Raw genomic sequence first — 20908 nt, 5'->3', positions numbered from 1 at the left:
GATTAATTACAGAATTCGAATCACAATGAACCTGATTAATTACAGAAACTGAATCGCAATGAACTTACTTAATCTCTCTCGTCAGATCAATGTATGACCTACGCACAGTATTTATTATTTTATTTGATTATTGTTCTTTTATATCTTTTAGAACTTTTTGGCATACAGGTAAACATTAAGTAACAATAAGAAATAATTACTCAGCAATAAATAATATTTAGTCATTAATAAATAATAACTAAACATTAATAAGTTACTAGTCGTGAAAGTTTGTTTCTCTTTAATGATTTATCTGCCCTTGTAATAAACTATGAACTACGCACCGTATTTGTGTATATAATTGATTAATATTCTTTAATACTTTTAGGACTTTTTCGGTTTAAAAGTAATACATAAGTTTTAATAGGTAATAAATACGCAGTAATAAGTAATAACAGAGCATTGATCATCAATAAGTGAAAGTATATAAATCAGCAATCGCACAAGAAACGTGCACATCTATACTGTATAATATATGTGAAAGTTCTGGGCTAATTAGAGAATCATGTGGTATTCCTCATCAGCATTTACTGAAATGTCACCGTTTATAGCTCGCTATGTGTAATGTATATCGAGAGTGAACATTTAAGTGTATACCAACAAATGCTACATGTACTTCACAGAAAACCAGAATAAGACCCATGTTTGGCTGACATACGCTGAGAAGGAGTTTAGTGCAAGAGATGTGAGTTAAATCTCCCAACCGTTTTAATGTATAGGAGACAAGTATTAAATTATGTTGGAACACAAAATAAAGATTCTTGAAACCTGAGAACAAAAATATATGGCACAGACGGTTCTTCGTTTGGGGAAAGTTGAGGAGATCGACTCAGAAAAGATAAGAGACGAAATGACGGAGTTTGAGAAGAGTCATGTTGCAGAAGTATTTCGTGATAAGAGTGAGAGAACGACGGTACATATTGACGAGCATGAAAACGCTCATATCCGTAAGTACTACATAATTTTTTGGATGTAACAATACTATTCGTGATGATGTAATTCAGAAAGCATCCATGCATGTGAAACAGTGTGGAGATTGTTAAACACTGGTGTGGAGTCTGATGTGCATAAATGTGGTGATTAATGCGCATGAGTGTGGAGTCTGACGTGCATAAATATGGAGATTGTTGTACCTGAGTTTGGAGTCTGATGTGCTTGAGGGTGGAAACTGATGTACATGAGGGTGACGATTCTTGCAAACGAATGTGGAGTCTTATGTGCGTGAATGTGGAGAATGATGTGCTTGAATGTGAAGACTGATGTGCATGAGTGGAGAATGATGTGCATGAATGGACACTGATGTACATGAGTGGAGAATGATGTGCATGAGTAGAGACTGATGTACATGAATGTCAAGACTGATGTGCATGAGTTTGGAGTTTGATGCACTTGAATGTGGAGACTAATGTGAATGAGCGGAGACTGGTGTGCATGAGTGTGGATAATGATGTGCATGAGTGGATACTGATGTGCATGAATGTGGAGTCTGATGTGCATGAGTGTCGAGTCTGATGTGCATGAATGTGGTGACTGGTGTGCATCAATGTGGAGACTGATGTGTATCAATGTGGAGACTGATGTGCATGAATTTAAATATGGATGTGTATGATTTTGGAGACTGATGTGCATGTATGCGTAGTCTGATGTGCATGAGTGTGGTGACTGATGTCCATGAATGTGGAGTCTGATGTGCATGAATGTGGAGACTGATGCTCATAATTTTGGAGACTAGTGTACATGAAAGTGGAGAATGATGTGCATGAGTGGAGACTGATGTGCACGAGTGGAGACTGATGTGCATGAGTGGGATTAATATGCATGAGTGTGGAGTCTGATGTGCATGAATGTGAAGACTGATGTGCATGAGTGTGGAGTCTGATGCACCTGAATGTGGAGAATGATGTGCATGAATGTGGAGAATGATGTGCATGAATATGGAGACTGATGTGCATGAATATGGAAAATGATGTACACGAGTGGATACTGATGTGCATGAGTGGAGACTGATGTGCATGAGTGTGGAGAATGATGTGCATGAACGTGAAGACTGATGTGCATTAATATAGAGACTCATGTGCATGAGTGGAGACTGATATGCATGAATGTGGCTATCGGTGTGCATGAACGGAGACTGATGCGCATGATTGTGGAGAATGGTGTGCTTGAGTGAAGACTCATGTGCACGAGTGGAGACTGATGTGCATGATTGTGGATACAGATGTGCGTGAATGTGCAGACTGATGTGCAGGAGTGGAGACTGATGTTGTGGTTGTTGTTGTAGGGTTTAACGCCATTTTTCAGCACAAGATAGGCTGTACATGGCGGCCAGTATTAATGGTGGAGGAAGAACCCAAGAAATCCCCGGAAAGAACCACCGACCCTCGAGAAGCTACTGGCAAGCTTTCTCACATACCCACATTGGCTGAATCCGAGACTCGAACCTACGCAGACAGAGGTGAGATGGCAGTGATCCGTAACGGAGAGCGCTTTAGACGAAGACTGATGTGCATGAATCTGGAGACTGGTGTGTATGAATGTGGAGAATGATGTGCATGAGTGGTGACTAATGTGCATGAGTGTTGAGTCTGATGTGCATGAATGTGGAGACCGATGTGCATGAATATGGAGTCTGATATGCACGTGTGTGGAGGCTAATGGGCACGGGTTTGGAGATTTCTGTGCTTGTATGTGAATTGGTTTTACAAAAATGACTATTGTGCGGTTTTTACACGATATGAACATTTAAGAAACGCATCATGCTTGAAATGACAAATCGAAAGGATTCCAAATAGCACAGAAATGACCTATGTACTAACGTACAAGTCTAAACCAAGCATAAACCTTTATTTTCCATCAAATGGTGCGTCAACAGATCAATGGCATGTTAGTTCTACTGCTTAACCCTATCAAACTGCATAGACTCGGATCTTTTGGCACAATATGTGATGGCAGAATTGGTTCTATGCAATTTAATGTTGAGTTCAACTTATACGGGAATGTATCCGGTATACAAATGTACTGATACAAAGTCTTTCCGATTATTACGTCCAAGATCTGCAAAGAATTTGTAATGTAAATTGGTAGACATTAGTCAAAGCGATACTAATGGCAAATAATAGTTCATGTACGTTTCTAAAATGTATACATCTGAAGAAAAGAAATTCAGATACAACTCTGTGTGTGTGTGTGTGTGAGAGAGAGAGAGAGAGAGAGAGAGAGAGAGAGAGAGATAGAGATTTGGATTTTTAACGTAGCTTTAACATTTTTGTCGTTATAATGCTACGATGTCTGCAATGTGGCAGTTTATAGTGATGTTTAGCACTGGGGCGTCATGCCGCAGACATGTAGGATGATGTCCCACCCAGTCACATTATCCTGGCACCAGGCCGACCACTCCTAACACTATGCTCTTAATGCTGAGCGCCTAGCGAGGCAGATGTTAGTACCATTTTTATAAGTCTTTGGTATGACTCAGTCTGGTTTCGAAACCACGACCTCCCGCATCCGAAGCGGACACTCATACCATTAGGCAGCCGCAGCGGCCAGATAAACGTTATTAAATGTTTCATTTGACGAATGAATAAAAGATCACATCATGTGGCAAAGCCGCATATTACCATTTTCTCAAGTATTAATTCCCTCCCCGTCTTAATGCCACTATACCGCACAACCATCTACTCAGCGCACCCGTTTCTACACCGTTTCAATTCAATTCACCCACCCACCGTCCTCCGAGGTAATTATGATGTTGCATATGACCACTATGCACTCTTAATCATATCAAAAGTTTTCACGATTGTGTTTTAAAAAGTGCAGAAAGCTGAGCGAAATTACGAACGTACAGCACGCGTCCAGGCACGTAAATGCATAAATCGGTAAAGGATTCGACCTTGGCAGACAGTCGGAATAGAAGGAAAAATAAACATCTAAAGTAATTGTTGCAAATTGTAAAATGTATTCAAAGTATAAAATTTGCGAGGAAAAACAATGCGTTGCTATATATATATATATATATATATATATATATATATATATATATATATAAAACGAAGTAATGAGCTACACTATACTCACCGACACTGTACCATCATTTTGGTGATGTGTGCATGGCAGAGATGGTATAGGAGTCAATGGGTATTCTTTGCCCGCTGACTCGAGTTCAAACCTCCATATATGAAAAGTACCCTTCAGCCAGCCCGCGGGAACGGGTTAATGCATGTGGCTGGAGTGGGACCAATGTATTAGCGATTAACATACTGAAGAGAGTCTACGAGTGAGAACTAAATATTAAAAATGGTTTCTGTCTCAACGTTTAATATGTTAGCGTATTATTATATACCTGTTTCATACGAAGAAAGAAAATCAGGAATGAATTTTTCACTTACACTGCTTTAAATTGTCTGATGACACATTTTCAATATATTACGTCTTTTTATTTTGCCCTAACAAAGAAATGACCGTAACAATCTTGATTTTAATCTCAGAGCATTTACTGAGAAGGTCATCTTGACTCGGTCGTCATTATCGTAATGCAAACCGCGTCTATATACAGTGTATATAGAGTGAACGATGATAGCATTAAATGCCACCATGTCGGCTAATTCTGCGCAGCGATACGTCATTTCTGTACAAATTGAAGCACGTGTTATTTATGTACAAACATCCATTTTGTATCAAGACAGAATGATCGTACTTTAATTAAGGAAAGTGATATTCATAAAATGTACAAATATATCCCGCATTTCGACTCGAAATGCATATGAATGAATATGTGACATCTAAATGTCAATATGTAGACCCATTCCATGACCTTCTTGAAATTGTAACCCATAAAATCCGATTTACGTTGTATATTTTAGAATCATGCAAATAAATACATTATATAAACGATGGAAATGTATACCTTAAAACAATACTGCATTTTAATCCCGACCGCTCCGGTGGACTGGTGGTTAGAGCGTCTGCTTCGGATGCGGGAGGTCGTGGGTTCGATCTCCGGCCGAGTCATACCTCAGACTTACAAAAATGGTACTAACAGATGCCTCGCTAAGCGCTCAGCATTGAAAGGTTCGTGTTAGGACTAGTCGGCCTGGTGTCAGGATAATGTGACTGGGTGGGACATATGTTAATGTCTGCGGGATGATGCCCCAGTGCTAGACATCACTACTATCACACTGCAGACATCGTAGCTATATGACTGACAAATTGTTAAAGCTACGTTAAAAATCCAAATCACACACACACGCGCATTTTAATCCAAGTTTCTAATTTTGCAAGAAGTTTCCCACACGTACAAAATTGTCTGCTACCCAACGTGTCAACTTGCCGCTAGAACATAAATTCTCAAGAAATTATCCGGCGTATAGCCTGTTTCTAAATTCTTTAGTAAATGTTCCCCATCAACAAGACGTTGTAAACAAATTACATTATATTCTTTGTTGTTTCTCTTCCACATAATAGCTTATTTTTATAAAATGTTGAACTTTACTAACCTTTTTACACGATCAGTTTAATTTGCTTAATATGTCTTGCCAATTATTGGCATTGTTGCGTTGAAGTTTGTAAAACAAGCTATAAACCTGACCAAATTACTTGACTGAACTGATGACAGACACAGTCCAAAGTAATGCATTTCATTTCTATAGCCCGATTGATATACAGGTAATCTTTTCAAAGCTTAGCTCAAAATAGGCCTGCATAAAGCTGGTCAAAAAAACACCGGGGTGGTATGTCATGTGTCCAAAACTAATATTATTTTGAGCAGAATATTCTGGTGATAATTGCCACTTTTCAAATGGTAAGCATTGCTGTATTTTATTTAGGTCAATCGGTCGAATTCGGTATGTGTTTTGCTTCAATACTGTAGACGCAAACCTTAAGTGCGCAGAAATGCCCGACAGCATTGTGGACTGTAATTTCTCATCGATGTTTATTTCTCTCTTTTTTTTTCGTTCTCAACAACATTCACGTCTCTATCAATTTTTAAAAAGAAAATCTTTATATCATCATCACCATCATCATCATCATCATTGAACTCAGTTTCCTCTAATAGATAAGTCAATGAAACATTATTATTATAGATCATTATATAATAATATAACATACATGTATTAAAATATTATAGATCTGATGTGACAAGCATACAGAAAAATGGACATGTCAATCATCCTTTTTATGGAACCAGATAGACAGACAGATAGACAGACAGAGAGACAGACATACAGACAGACATATATATATTTTGGTATGTAGACAGACAGACAGTGTGTGTGATTTGGATTTTTATCGTAGCTTTAACAATTGTTCAGTCATATCGCTGCGATATCTGCAGTGTGGCAGTTTATAGTGATGTCTAGCACTGGGGCGTCATGCCGCAGGCATGTTGCATGATGTTCCACCCAGTCACATTATCCTGACACTAGGCCGACCAGTCCTAACACTAACCTCTTAATGCTGAGAGCCAAGCGAGGCAGCTGTTAGTACCATTTTTGTAAGTCTTTGGTATGACTCAGCCGTGGATCGAACCCACGACCTCCCGCATCTGAGGCGGACGCTCTAACCACTAGGCCACTGGAGCGGTCAACACAGACAGACAGGCAGACACATACATACATACATACATACATACATACGTGCATACATACATACATGCATACATACATACATACATACATACATACATACATACACACATATGCAATAACGTGTGTGTGTACTTTTTATAATACACAATGTTGTAAACACCCAGTCACGTTTCCTTCTTGCAATATTTCATTGGCTTATCTATCAGAGGGAACCGAGTTCAATGACAAGTTGTTATTAAGAAAGTACCTGTTGAATTCCCACGATTATACATTACCTGTGCATGTTATATTGAGTACACAACAAGGGATCTCAGACTAAGGTGAGTTAATAAGCCTTTACGACATGTACATGTATGTTCTGCTCATTTCTCTCTTTATATTTTTTCCGTCTATTATCTCTCTACAAGGCAGATTTATGTTCATAGCACAGTAGGTTTCTTATATATTACCATTACCATCTCTTATTTGTCCTTTCATTAAATATTAATGACAAACTAACATACAAATCTCTCTCTCTCTCTCTCTCTCTCTCTCGTTTCACGTTCAACACTAGCAACAGCAACATTATGGTATTGGATTCGTAATACACCTTCATATAGACATGCTGTGTGGGGAAAAATAATTGGCCGGACAAATTATGTTCTCGGTTTTCTTTATCCTGTGCCCCTGATGGCCAAGTGGTCTAATGCGCTCGCCTTTACAGTTCTCTACGATAGTTCCCGTCTAGGGTTAGGTTGACTTGGGTAGGTCAGAAAACTACATTTTATTATGATGGTTATTTTCCTTATGCCATTCTATTTAATTTTACCTTTGTAACAAGCATTTAGACTGAATAATGATTAATTATGTGGAGTAAAATTAGAAGCTTTCAATTCGACACACATTCAGAAATAGTATGTTGCTTAGTATAATTCGATGTTATTTTTTTTGTATTTGTAAATATAATTATTGAATTGTATAGTTTATTAGACTCATTCGTGGTGTGTAATAAAGTTTTAAAGTTTATGACTTTACGAAGGGAATAAAACAGTATTAGGTCAAATTTTAGATTATCACATTTCTTTCTAAAGAATTATTTCTTTAATTGTATCAATTATGTTTACAAATATCTCATGCAGGGTTATATGTAGCGTATGAATTCCTCTTAGAAATTCCATCAATTAATAACTAGCAAACTACCTATCTATACAAAACATGAACAAACAAACTAAGATCAAATTAAACAGAAACATGACCTAGTTCATGTGCGAAAAAGAAAAGGTTGAGTAGAAACAAAGATGGCGACCCCTCGTCATTTTGATTCAATGTATAAATTGAGGCTAAATTGTATGGCAGCACCTGTGTGCACCATATTGTTTATGTGAAAGCGAGTTCAAATTTCGGTTACATTTAGTTCAGACTATTTATGTAACACGACCAAAAAGCAAGGTCACTAAGGTAATAGACCACTGATCAAACCGAGAAATGTTCGTCACGACACGACCAATGTGGCGTACTTCTTATGTAAAGGTCAGGCAAAGAATGGGCAAATGTGAACGTCCAAATACTTGAAATGTACTAGGAAGCGCAACCCAGTTTCACACCATTCGTGCCACGTGTTTTATCATTATCTTTTGAGACAACTGAAACGTCTTGTTTGTTTACATTTTACGAGTCATATAACTAATCAAGGAGACCCATTGAACACTCATGCAGACTGATAATCGTAGAACTTTGAGAAATACAAAATTCAGACGTGGAGGGGTACAATAACAAAAACAACAACAATAAGGCGAAGAAGAAACAAGAGCAATACCAATAGCAGCAACAACAATAATAATAATAATAATAATAATATTAATGATGTTAATAATAATAATAATAATAACAATATTTTTTATTTGTATTTGACGAAGATTATAGAGTTGGTCATAAAAAAGGTGCTAAGTCCTTCTCAAAATATTTACAGGTTTACTTTGTAATGAAATCTCTGACGCTCATATATATATATAGAGAGAGAGAGAGAGACAGACAGACAGACAGACAGACAGACAGACTTAAACACATATGACTTTTAAATGTTTTTAATGCAAAATTATACATGCAAACACTCATTCTGTTTTCCTGCATTAATATATGATGACATTGTACATCGATATAATGTAGTGGCAGATTAATATATTTCATTACCGCAAGTCAAGAAGAAATTTCTTTAATGATGTTTTAAATGAAGGAAAGCAATATGAATTACGTATCGACAGCGGCATGAAATTTTTATAGGTAGGTACTGATACAACTAAAGAGTTTAGGAAATGGTTTGTTATCAACCTAGAAATTTGGAGTTCAATATAAAAGGTAGATATATGATTAATCAGGGTATTTGTACTGGTTCAGTTAGGTCATAAATATAGTCTGAGGACAAGTTACATAGTGGCTTATATATTCTGATGCCTATAAACTAAAGGCCGTTCAAGATGTAAGAACAAGTCATGACATGGAATCAAAACAGGAAGATTTAGAATTATTTTCGTTGCCTTTTTCTGGAGTTTATCAATCTATATAGATTACAGTTACAGTTATTTTAACAATTTCACGGACCCATATAGGTATTTCTGGTTAGCAAATGTACACCAAAAGTGTTGCTCATGTCACAGAGATTTAGTCTTTTTTAAGCGGTTTCTACAATCCGTAAAAACCTGTGGAAACATAGCAATTATCTACATTAAACACGCCATTTCTTTAGATATTTGCAGAGAGAATCTTTAAATTGATTACCAATTTGTATTGTCGTATTTTTCAGCATACTAAAATCAAACTTAATAGATATCACCATTGCTAATTTTGATTTGTCATCGTTTGTTGCCTGTTTTTCTTCGTTTAGTTAGAACTGTACCCTGAGAAGAGAAATAGGCAGCAAATTACTTCCGCAAATACCAGTCACTTGGTGTCATGTTGTATAAATGAATTTCGTCTACTATTCGATAAAAACTCTAATAGCTAATGACTAATCCTAATAACTGGCAACTAATGACTAATACCTAAAAGATTTCCCTTTGCAGAAATGTTAAAAACGTCATGTCTTTACTACAATTAATAATATTCGTTCACCAAATGTTTATTCAATTTTAGAGATCTGGCAACGAAGGCTGGATAGATAGGATGACTAAACATAAGGGGCAAACGTAATGCTTTTGATTCATAATCTGTCAGATATTTTGCTAAATATAGTCTAACCTTACTTACATTTATTCATTAAAATCGTGCAGAACGGGACCTGATATATTTCAGAACAATCTTTAAGTTAGAAAAAAAAAAAAACATTCTCATCATATTAGAAAATCACAGTGTAGAAATCATAGATACTGGTGTATTAATGCGTAGTAAAGTTGATGAAATTTAAGTATCTTGTGGCAAAATATCGTTTCAGCATATTGTCATTGATGATATGACCTATTACCTCAGTCGATTACTCTGTGTTATGTATAATCATTCATTATTGTAGTTTTATAATAACAAAATTCATTTAGTTTCCTTTTGTATTAAACATATCCATTCATTGATGTATATTTGTTGCTATAACTCATAGAACAAAGTAACTTTCTGCAAAACACTCACTCATCTTTGTGTGTGAATTCTTGAACGTGTCATCTCAAGTTGCTGTTCACCTGTTAACGGTAAGTATGGGTATATAACAAGAAAGCTTCAAAATGACACGCAAGTAGGTGACCCTTTGCATATCACTGTGTTCATTGCATAGAGAGCAATTAGAACGATCTATACAGTTCTATAAACCTTCTTGTCTCTCCACTGATTAACAACTCATATTGTAACATTTCTAAACACGTTAGTTTTAAAACACCATCGAGCTTAGGACTGTGTTTTCGGAATATCTTCCTGATATTGGTTGATGTAGAGGAGAGCTAATTGTGGTCCGAATTAATACAGAGACGAGAGTTCCAAAACTGATACAACTCATCCCATAGTTAAATTTCTATTATTTTTAATCTACCTATATCTCTCTAAAAAATACCGGAAATAGTATGTATATATGTGGGAAGAGGGAAAAAGTTTAGATATTTGTGATAGCTTCCATTTCCAATGTGTTTGTTTAATTTTAATTAATTAATTAATATTCACACTTCAATGCATATAGTGAGTTGGATCATCACGCGTCCAACCATGCTTCCATCCGTTTGTGTGTCCATATTGTCACCTGAGCTCCAAATACAAAGAGTAATAACATTTGGTTTGTTATTCTAGGAGGATGAGTAGATTACAATAAATGATTTTGGATAATGATCCTGAATTGGGGGATGAAAGGGTGCAGGTCACGTGTCACATTTTCATATATAAACTGAGCCTTGTACTGGATATTCCATCTTCACCCATCTACAGAGAGAGATCGCATGTGATATGATGTTTAATGAAGATGCGTAAATAAAAAAAGGTTTAAAATCCTGGTTGTTGTCTTGGGTGAAGGGGATGATCATTAAAGATATGCTTTGGATATTTGCAATGCCATTCATAAAAAAATATATATTTATTGATTGTGATGCTACAAAAGAGACATGGACAACATAAGAAAATGATCGCAATGAAAGATGTAATACAAAAATGAAACGGTTTATGTCATGAATGTAGATAGATCGGTTGTTAAGGTCCACTTGTTACGGCGCCTTTGTTTAGTTTTGTTGTCGTTATCTAAGAGATGATCGACTACGATGTTATTGCCAGAATAGAATATATTATAAATTACAAAGTGAAACAAATGAATGGGATCTGAGCAATATATAGAATAGAACAACACGAACACCCGTATTTAAAATATAATAATTTAATCAATGACATAAACAAAACTAATTTAACATGACATTTGAAAATTACAATTTCTATTCGAAGTTTCAATAATTCTCTCTATTCTTCTTTTATTAATACCTATTTCTAGAAAAATGCGCTGTATGGCACTCATTTCCAGTGGAACAAAATGGTCTCTGGATTGTCTCCAATTTGTCCTCTCTCCGCTACTGAACCCGAAATTTACATTGCCTCTCCACCTGTCTGATCATTAACCCAACGGATTATAGTTAAAAATCAATCGTGCCGCAGAAAAATCAAACCTTCATCGCAGACTAGCGATTTATTGCGGGTATAGCCCATACGTCAGTGTTAATTGGTATGTGTCACGTTAACAGCGACCAGATTCCCTCATTTATGGTGCAGTAATCATCTTTCAAAATTTACTATGTTACACAGATGGATGGATGGATGGATGGATGATTGTATAGATGAACAGACGGATAGGCGGACACATGCATGCATGCATAATTTATGTATGCATGCATGCATGAATGTATGCATGCATGAATGAATGCATTGAGGGAAGGAGGGGAAGAGTTGGCGGAAAGAGAGACATATATACAGACAGACAAACAGACAGGTATTATGCCTTGTTTTGGCTATGATATTGTTTGTTTTGTTTCTCATTCTACCGTTTTATGTTCTATTATTCGAGCGTATAATGAATACAAATGTTCTCATTCCCTCAGAAAACCAATTTTTATGCGAATACTCCGTCTGCATTGTGAATGTAGACTAATTACAAAACGTTTAAGAATTTGACGTCAAAAGAAGTTTTATTCAGTTCTGTACCTACTGTTAGGTCGACGCGACTTTATTCAAACCAGAGTTGAACAAGCTGACATTTAGAAATTTGTGTTAGGTAAACGGAGTACTTATTATTACCCGTCTAATAACGCCTACAGATTTAATGGCTGCATTTCCAATGCAGATCATTTGTAAGGCTTTATTTACATAAAAGAAGATAAAATACATGGGATAATTCATGGTCAAGGTAAAGCAGGAATGAAGATTCTGTCAAACCATTTGAATATGTAATAAAGAAAAATACACGTATAACGGGTTCATGTTACCTGAGTATTTACATTACCTTTTTTCGTTAAATTACGTACTAAACTGTATCCACATATAAACAGCTCGGGATCGAAACGGGTAAGAAACTTTAGAAACTTTTAATGGGTTGTAAGGATTAAGCATTTTATAGCTTTCAGTTTTTTGGGGGGATTTGTTCGGTTTGTTGGGGTGGGGTGGGGTGCGGTGTTGATGTTTTTGTTGGGTTTTTTTTGTGTAAATACGAACACAGGTGTTACTGATCTTTTGATTAAAGTACGATTTTTTTCTTCATTCTTGCATCTTTCCTTATCGTGGAGAGAGAGAGAGGCATGAAATATTGCATCCTTGATAGTTTGAACACATAAAAGGTCAATTTCAAATTTCTGAATTAAACATACGGTAGGTTATGAGGACGTTAGCTCACGCGCGTCTATCAGTTTTTGTCTTATTTTTCCTTGTATACCTAATATTTCTTTATTACATACAGTACCGTCTTGACAACATTGTAGGCTCTGGGCAAAGCAATGCACTGGGGCCCCCTACCGACCAATATTCATTAACAATATGGGCTGCATGATGCCCCTAGAAGCGTGAGGCCCTGTGCAACTGTTCAGTGTGTCCATGCCTTAAGACGGCACTGATTACATAGTAAAACTTCATATTTATTATTGGTCAATGGCGGAATTTAAATTTACAGCCACGCCATTAGTTCTTGTTGTCCATTTTTATCTTTTGTCATCGATCGTCAAAGTGATGTACCACTTCGCTAAAGGTCCAATCTCCACGTGTGCAAATTTACACCGTCTTGTCAAAGCGAAATCAAAAAACTTGCCACAAGATTTTTATCCCGAATTTGTGACGCTCACTTTTACGCGAGATTCAAGGGATTAATTTGCTGAGATTAGCTCCAAGAAATAGCTTTAAAACACACCTGTACAGAAGTATTGAATAAAGCTAATTCCATGCGTAAGCACAGTGTAACATAAGAATATATATTTTTGCGGTGACAGTGTCGCCATCCCAAAGTTAAGATGCCTAACTTAATCAGGTGAGTTGGAATTATATCGTCATTATCAAAAGCGCGAGACTGGGACTGTATTAATGTTGTATTAGGACATTTGCATTGTCGAGTGGTCTATTCAACGAATACGTATCACTAGTTTTCAAATGAAACAAAATGATCTGGAGGTTTGTAGTTTTACTTTTATATTTGTCAGGATGTCGGTCATTTGCAAAATATATGGCTCTCTACACGTCTTGCTCGTGCGTGCTATTGACGAGCTATTTCCTATAAAACTATCATAGATCGGACTTAAAATTTAAACGATATGTCAAAACATTCCCAATAGCATGCTGTTTATGATTTTCTTTTTCCTTGCATGCATGTTTGTATCATACTTACAAAACGCACATGTCTCTGACCTTGTCTATACACCAGTCAGAGTAATAAACAATAATTTAGACCTATATTTTCAACGACATTTAACTGCAGGGACGTCATTTCAACTTTTTCGGGGGTGGGGTGGGTGGCAACACTTAATAGCGGGGAGCAAAACTTGACGGGTTTGCTAATTTTCGTATATAGACAACATCTATTTTACATTTTACATTTTACAGCACATGCAAATTCGATGGGGGGAGGGGGGTGGAGCAAATGCCCCTCCCCCTATGACGTCCCTGTTTGACTGTTTCATACTTTGGGCATTTCGCTACATCCAAGCCGCTTTGCGCATGACTCCAACAGCCGGTATAAAAATAAGGGGAGGGGTATCAAATGCGCGACCGTTTTGGATTATGAATTCAACTAGACAATTTTGATGCACTAAGACCTTCCTATATATATATAGGATTAGAAGCTCGAAAAAGTTCAAGCTATTATATAGATATACGTTCTTTTTTGTGATAATTGCTGCTCAGAAATGCATTTTTTTTTAAATATCAAAAAGACTATTGATTGATATTTTACAGGATTAACTTCGTCACATCTAATTACCTCTATAAACCTGGCATGCCAAATCGAAGGTGTATAAGCTGATGTATTGATAAGCATTGAATTATCTTATACACAAAGCATCTCAACAACTTATAAAAAACAAAGAATTTTAAATGTTTCCGAAAATAAAATCTGATTCGTGTCAGTAACATATGGCAATGTATTCTGTATTTTAGGTAAACATTATTCATGTCAAATTAATACACATATAATAAATACATCATAATAAATACATATTATAATAAATACACATTATAATAAATACATGTAATAAATGCATATTATAATAAATGCACATTATAATAAATACATATAATAAATACATAGTATGATTAATACATATTATAATAAATACATATTATAATGAATACATATAATAAATACATATGATAAATACATATCATAATAAATACACATTATAATAAATACATATAATAAAAACATATTATAATAAATACATATAATAAATACATATAATAAATACATATTATAACAAATACACATTATAATAAATACATATAATAAATACATATGATAAATACATATTATAATAAATACACATTATAATAAATACATATAATAATAAATTCATATTATGAATACATATTATAATAAATACATATTATAATAAATACACATTATAATAAATACATATAATAAATACACATTATAATAAATACATATAATAAATACATATAATAAATACACATTATAATAAATACATATAATAAATACACATTATAATAAATACATATAATAATAAATACATATTATAAATACATATTATAATAATACATATTATAATAAATACATATAATAAATACACATTATAATAAATATATATAATAAATACATATAATAAATACATATTATAATAAATACACATTATAATAAATACATATAATAAATAAATATAATAAATACATATTATAATAAATACACATTATAATAAATACATATAATAAATACATATTATAATATATACATATAATACGACAAATCAGTAGCATGACCTGCAGACAATAATGGTAACTCCTTTGCACCTCAAAATGTGTGATAATTTATTCAAGGTTCATAAAGACCGAATGCATACAACGTTACAGGACATGTATACTCACTAACGTCTATTTCATGGATTAAGGAAACAATTTTAAGAAAGAAATATGAATTGGACATGACATATAACATAAACTGAATATGTAAAAATAAATGTGTGTCTAGTTGTCAAAAAGGCCTAAAATGATCGCTAACACTAATGCTCACTTCGCTTATATATTGCGATAAAATGATTGGTTGGTTGGATGAGTGGGTGGGTGGCTAGTCTGCTGGTTACTTGTTTGGTTTGGTAGTCGGCTGGTCTGTTGGCTGTTTGGTCGGTTGGTTTTTACTTGCACTTCCACCACATTGTATGAACCCGAGAAAATAGGAACTAAACGTACTTTCCCAAGGACACACAGACATACAATTTTGGCTGACAAGCGTGGAGATCAAAAACATGACACTTGAATTAAGAAGCTGCGATTGGTGCAAAATTGCTTTGGCGCTGTCTCCAAGTTGGTTTCTTTTCTAAAGACAGTGTGAAAAGAAAGAAAAAAAAAACTTTGCCTTCACAAATATCGTGATGATATGAGAACAGATCCGAATGTTAACTTCGTGTATAAATAATGAACAGCACAAAGGTAAGGGTTAGACTCATGTTTGACTAATGATCAGGATGGATCTAAATGATAATCACGTCTTTAATTAATGATCAGAATACATCAAACATTTTAGCCTCATACAATTAATTAGGACAGATTTAAATATTAACTACATGATTAACATGTGATTAGGACAGATTTAAATGTTCATCTTTTGATTAACTAATGATTAGGACATATTTAAATGTTAACACATAATTAAAATGTGCTTATGACATATTTAAATGTTCGTCTCTTGATTAACTCATTATTAGGACAGATTTAATTGTTAACCATATCTTTAAATAATGATTAGGACAGACCTAAATGTTAGCTTTATAGTTAACAAATGATCAGGACATATTTAAATGTTAACCACGTGATTAACAAATTATTAGGACAGATTTTAATGTTAACTTCGTGTTGAACTTAAAATAGGACAGATCAAAATGTTGAACCCATTTTGACTAGTAATTAGGACAGATCTAAATGTTTACCACATGTTCCACCAATGACTGAAAATGGGACATTTAAATAAAATAGGATCCTTAGCGGTTTTAACTTTGTTATCACGGTATTACTCGTACATTTTATAGCAGGTGTAGAATTGAAATCATCCTTTAAATTTTTTCGTGAAGTTCACGGCTAATTAAGTTGTATTGATTTTTCCTTGTTACTCGTTACTACTTATTATGAGTACTTTGTCATTACTAGATTCCATCTCTGTGTATAATTTCATTATTTCGTGTACTCCATCGGCAAGTAAGTACTTTACGCAAGCGTAATGGTCGCGAGAACCATAGATCAAAAAAGGGTTACGTTCATATTTTAGAGCTAATTATTTGTCGTTGTTGACAACATTTATGTCTAAATTTATTTAAATTGGATTTATTTCATTTCTTCTAAACACCAGCTGTAAAAGTATGTGGATAATTTATGCTCATAATTCGACTTTGACTGGATTTGCAAATATTGTTAATAATGAAACATCTTAATATAAACATTTCACCAAACATGTCTCTCGACGTCAACAAATACATTTAATATATAACGTTGTCCAAGCAAATATAATTTTATGAACTCGGCCTATGATTGCAATGAAATCTAAGGCATATATGATTGCAATGAAATCTAAACAGTTCAACTAACGGTCAGGGAATGTTTGTGCCCATCGAGTAAGGTCCATACTATATGGTGCACATGACGAAGCAGCGAACTGTGACCGTTAACCCCGCTAATGATTATGCAAGTTGACCTTTAACAACCGTCTCGCCTCATTAAACACATGGGTATACATTTGTATATTCCTGTCTAGTACAATCCGTTTTTCCTTCATAGTTTTGGAAGTATATGTGCGCGCACCAATAACGTTGAATAGCGTCGGGCAGTTTACTTTTCTCAACAAATAGACAACAAAGTCGCTTTAGAATGGTCCTTTGAAAATCGTTCACATGTTAAAAGTTACCTTATATTTTAATTTTAACACCTCCACAGGCTTTAAAAAGCGTGTTGCCTGTATATGGCCTAGGCGTAGGTTTTGTAGATACCTGTTTTTCGAGTGCCTTACATGTATCACTAAGCGCATGGTGTGTAACTAATAGGACAAAACGTCGTATGTTAGAGCAGTAATACTCACGTACCCGACGCGGAAAAGATAAGGGGCGTTATTATACAATGAGACAGGAAATAGAAACACTGTTCGTAATCTACGGTCACGGGAATGATAGCAAGTGCATCAAGGTAGGTTCAAGAGATACATTTTCTCAAATTTTATGCAGGAGACATTTTAATGAGTTATCAGTCGTATTCATATTACTACTTCAACACAGGCATATAACGTATATAGATATTATCTCCGCATCCGGTTGAATGGATATTATCTCTGTCTGGACCTACTGTATTTTTGGATGGGTATATATTATCTTTGTCTCTTGCTGACTTGTAGTATCGTTGGATAAGTCTATTTTAACCCAGACTTCGGCTGTGTCTACAGTATTTCTAAATAGGTCTATATTATTTTTGTCTCTTGCTGAGCTGATAGTATCGTTGGATAATTTTATTTTAGCTCAGACTTCGGCTGGGCCTTCAGTATTTCTAGATAGGTCAATATTATCTTTAACTCTTGCTGGGTCTACAGTATTTATAGAGAAGTCAATATTATCTTTGACATTTGCTGGGTCTACAGTATTTATAGAGAAGTCAATATTATCTTTGACTTTTGCTGGGTCTACATTATTTCTAGATAGGTATATGTTATCGTTGTCTCTTGCTGGGTCTACAGTATTTCTAGATAGGCCAGGGTTTGGCAAACTACAACCCGCGAGCCGCATGCGGCCCGGCAAGGGCTTTCATGCGGCCCGCCAAGGGTTTTCATGCGGCCTAGGAACAAGTCATCATTCGCACTGACTCTGTTTATGTTACTCTGTTTATCAAATAAATGTGCTTCTTTTGAAGTTTAAGTTTTCAAATATTAACAACATATTAACAACTGAAAATTAATTATATGTTATTTAGAAAAACCTTTTGTTTTTGCTATTTCAAATATTAATTATTTTACTTAATGAACTATTCGATCCGCGACAAGGTATAGATTTGTGTATGCGGAACTTGCGCTGGAAAGTTTGCCCACCTCTGAGATAGGCCAATATTATCTTTGACTCTTGCTGGGTCTATATTATATCTAGATAGGTCAATATTATCTTTGACTCTTGCTGGGTCCTAGTATCTGTTGTGTTGTTGGGTGGGTCTATACTATCTTTGACTCTTGCTGGATATCGTTTGATAATTTTAGTTTTAGCTCAGACTTCGACTGGGCCTTCAGCATTTCAAGAGAGGTTTATTATTATATTTGACTCTTGCTGGGTCTACCGTATTTCTAGATAGGTCAATATTGTCTTTGACTCTTGCTGGGTCTACCGTATTTCTAGATAGGTCAATATTGTCTTTGACTCTTGCTGGGTCTACCGTATTTCTAGATAGGTCAATATTGTCTTTGACTCTTGCTGGGTCTACCGTATTTCTAGATAGGTCAATATTGTCTTTGACTCTTGCTGGGTCTATAGTATATATCCATGGATCTGTTGTGTTGCTGGATGGGTCTTTACTATATTTGACTCTTGCTGGATCTATTGTAACTTCGATTGGTCTATTGTAACTTTGATGGGTCTATTGTAACTTTGATGGGTCTATTGTAACTTCGACTGGTCTATTGTAAATTTGATGGGTTAACTTTGATGGGTCTGTTGTAACTCTGATGGGTCTATTGTAACTGTGATGGGTCTATTGTAACTTTGATGGGTCTATTGTAACTTTGATGGGTCTATTGTAATTTCGATGGGTCTTTTGTAACTTTGATGGGTCTATTGTAACTTTGATTGGTCTATTGTAACTTTGATTGGTCTATTGTAACTTTGATGGGTCTATTGCAACTTTGATGGGTCTATTGGTGGTGCTCTATAGTTTCTTATTTTGCATAGGGTTATAATTTTGAAGGAAAATAATTTCCCCGCGTTATTCTGGCTATTTGAAAAATAACCTTTTATATATTAGGTATTGGTCAAAGAACGTTTACTTTCCTTATTTTGTGGTGTGTGATTGATGGGTGTAATATGGGTTATAGAGTATAAAGTTTGGCCTTACTCCAGATTAGTACCTTTAAAAAAAAAACTGCTAGCTCCACTTGGTCATTTTCACTTCCTGAACTTCAGAGGTAAGTTGTATAAAAAAGGATCCGATACTTTCTTTTACATTTTCTATATGTTGTAAATCATTCATTGCACTTTCAACAGTTGGTATTGCTCTTTTTCTGGCAAAATTATCTTTCCCTTTTTGTATAGCTGCTAAAGATAGTGTAATTTAGACTAATTCAGACTGATTCTTTTATCACAGGTGAGGCAGTCGTTTTAGTTAGCAGTGTGCTTAGATCATGTACAATTTCCACATGTACAATATTCAAAGAAATGTCAGCCACATTACACCAAAGAAACATAGAGGTATAACAACATTCCCTCCACTATGCATGTTTCAAAATTCAAACAACTTCACCTTACATACGTCACTTTCTCAAAGGTACACAATAACTGGTGAGCGCCCCCATAGTATATCGGACTCTGGGTCGACCTATAGTACTTCTGAATGGGCCTATATTTTCTCTTGATCGGAGTATTGTATTTCTTGATCGGTCTGTTGTGTCTCTTGATAGGTCTATTGTATTTCTTGTATTTCTTGATCGGTCTGTTGTATCTCTTGACCGGTCTGTTGTATCTCTTGACTGGTCTATCGTATTTCTTAATCGGTATGTTGTATCTCTTGATTGGTCCATTGTCTCTCTTGATCGGTCTATTGTTTTTTCTTGATTGGTCTATTGTATCTCTTGACCGGTCTGTTGTATCTCTGGCTTGAGTGACAATGGTAATTTTATCATGCTTGCTCTTTTTTTATAAATCCCCCCCGCCCTCCGAAAAAAACACAACGTCTAATAACGATCAGTGGTACTTCTATTGCTGCTACCAATGCTTCAACCATCATGATGTCACTAGCACTGCTTCAGCAACCACCACCACCACTACTAGTTATGCTAACGGTTATCATTACTGTACATATTTGTTGTCTCTATTTCTTAACTTTTATATTAACAGTTCATACAACATATGCTACATTCTGCGCAATATTTTATTCAATGTTTTGAAACATTATTTCAATAAAAATATATAATCACCGTATCA

The 20908-nt window shown here is 35.1% G+C and overlaps 1 protein-coding gene across 4 annotated transcripts in view; it reads left to right on the top strand.

Moving 5' to 3' along the window:
• The first annotated feature begins 679 nt into the window (after window positions 1-679).
• Window positions 680-20908, top strand: part of LOC149783153 (uncharacterized) — a 42051-nt gene continuing 21822 nt past the window's right edge. Inside the window, exon 1 of one of the 4 annotated variants that reach the window (XM_089931389.1) lies at window positions 680-986. In XM_089931389.1, the coding sequence (XP_089787515.1) occupies window positions 824-986 (163 nt within the window). In that variant the 5' untranslated portion in view covers window positions 680-823. Of the gene's footprint in view, window positions 987-6830; window positions 6944-17657; window positions 17925-20908 lie in introns of those variants that run through there. The other 3 variants (XM_089931388.1, XM_089931391.1, XM_089931390.1) reach the window with 3 other exon arrangements.

Source organism: Sinohyriopsis cumingii, chromosome 14 (assembly GCF_028554795.1).
Source record: "Sinohyriopsis cumingii isolate HCF-2022 chromosome 14, ASM2855479v2, whole genome shotgun sequence".
Classification (NCBI taxonomy): Eukaryota; Metazoa; Mollusca; class Bivalvia; order Unionida; family Unionidae; genus Sinohyriopsis; species Sinohyriopsis cumingii.
Note: the sequence above shows the minus strand (reverse complement) of the source record. Positions and strands in the feature narration are given on the sequence as shown.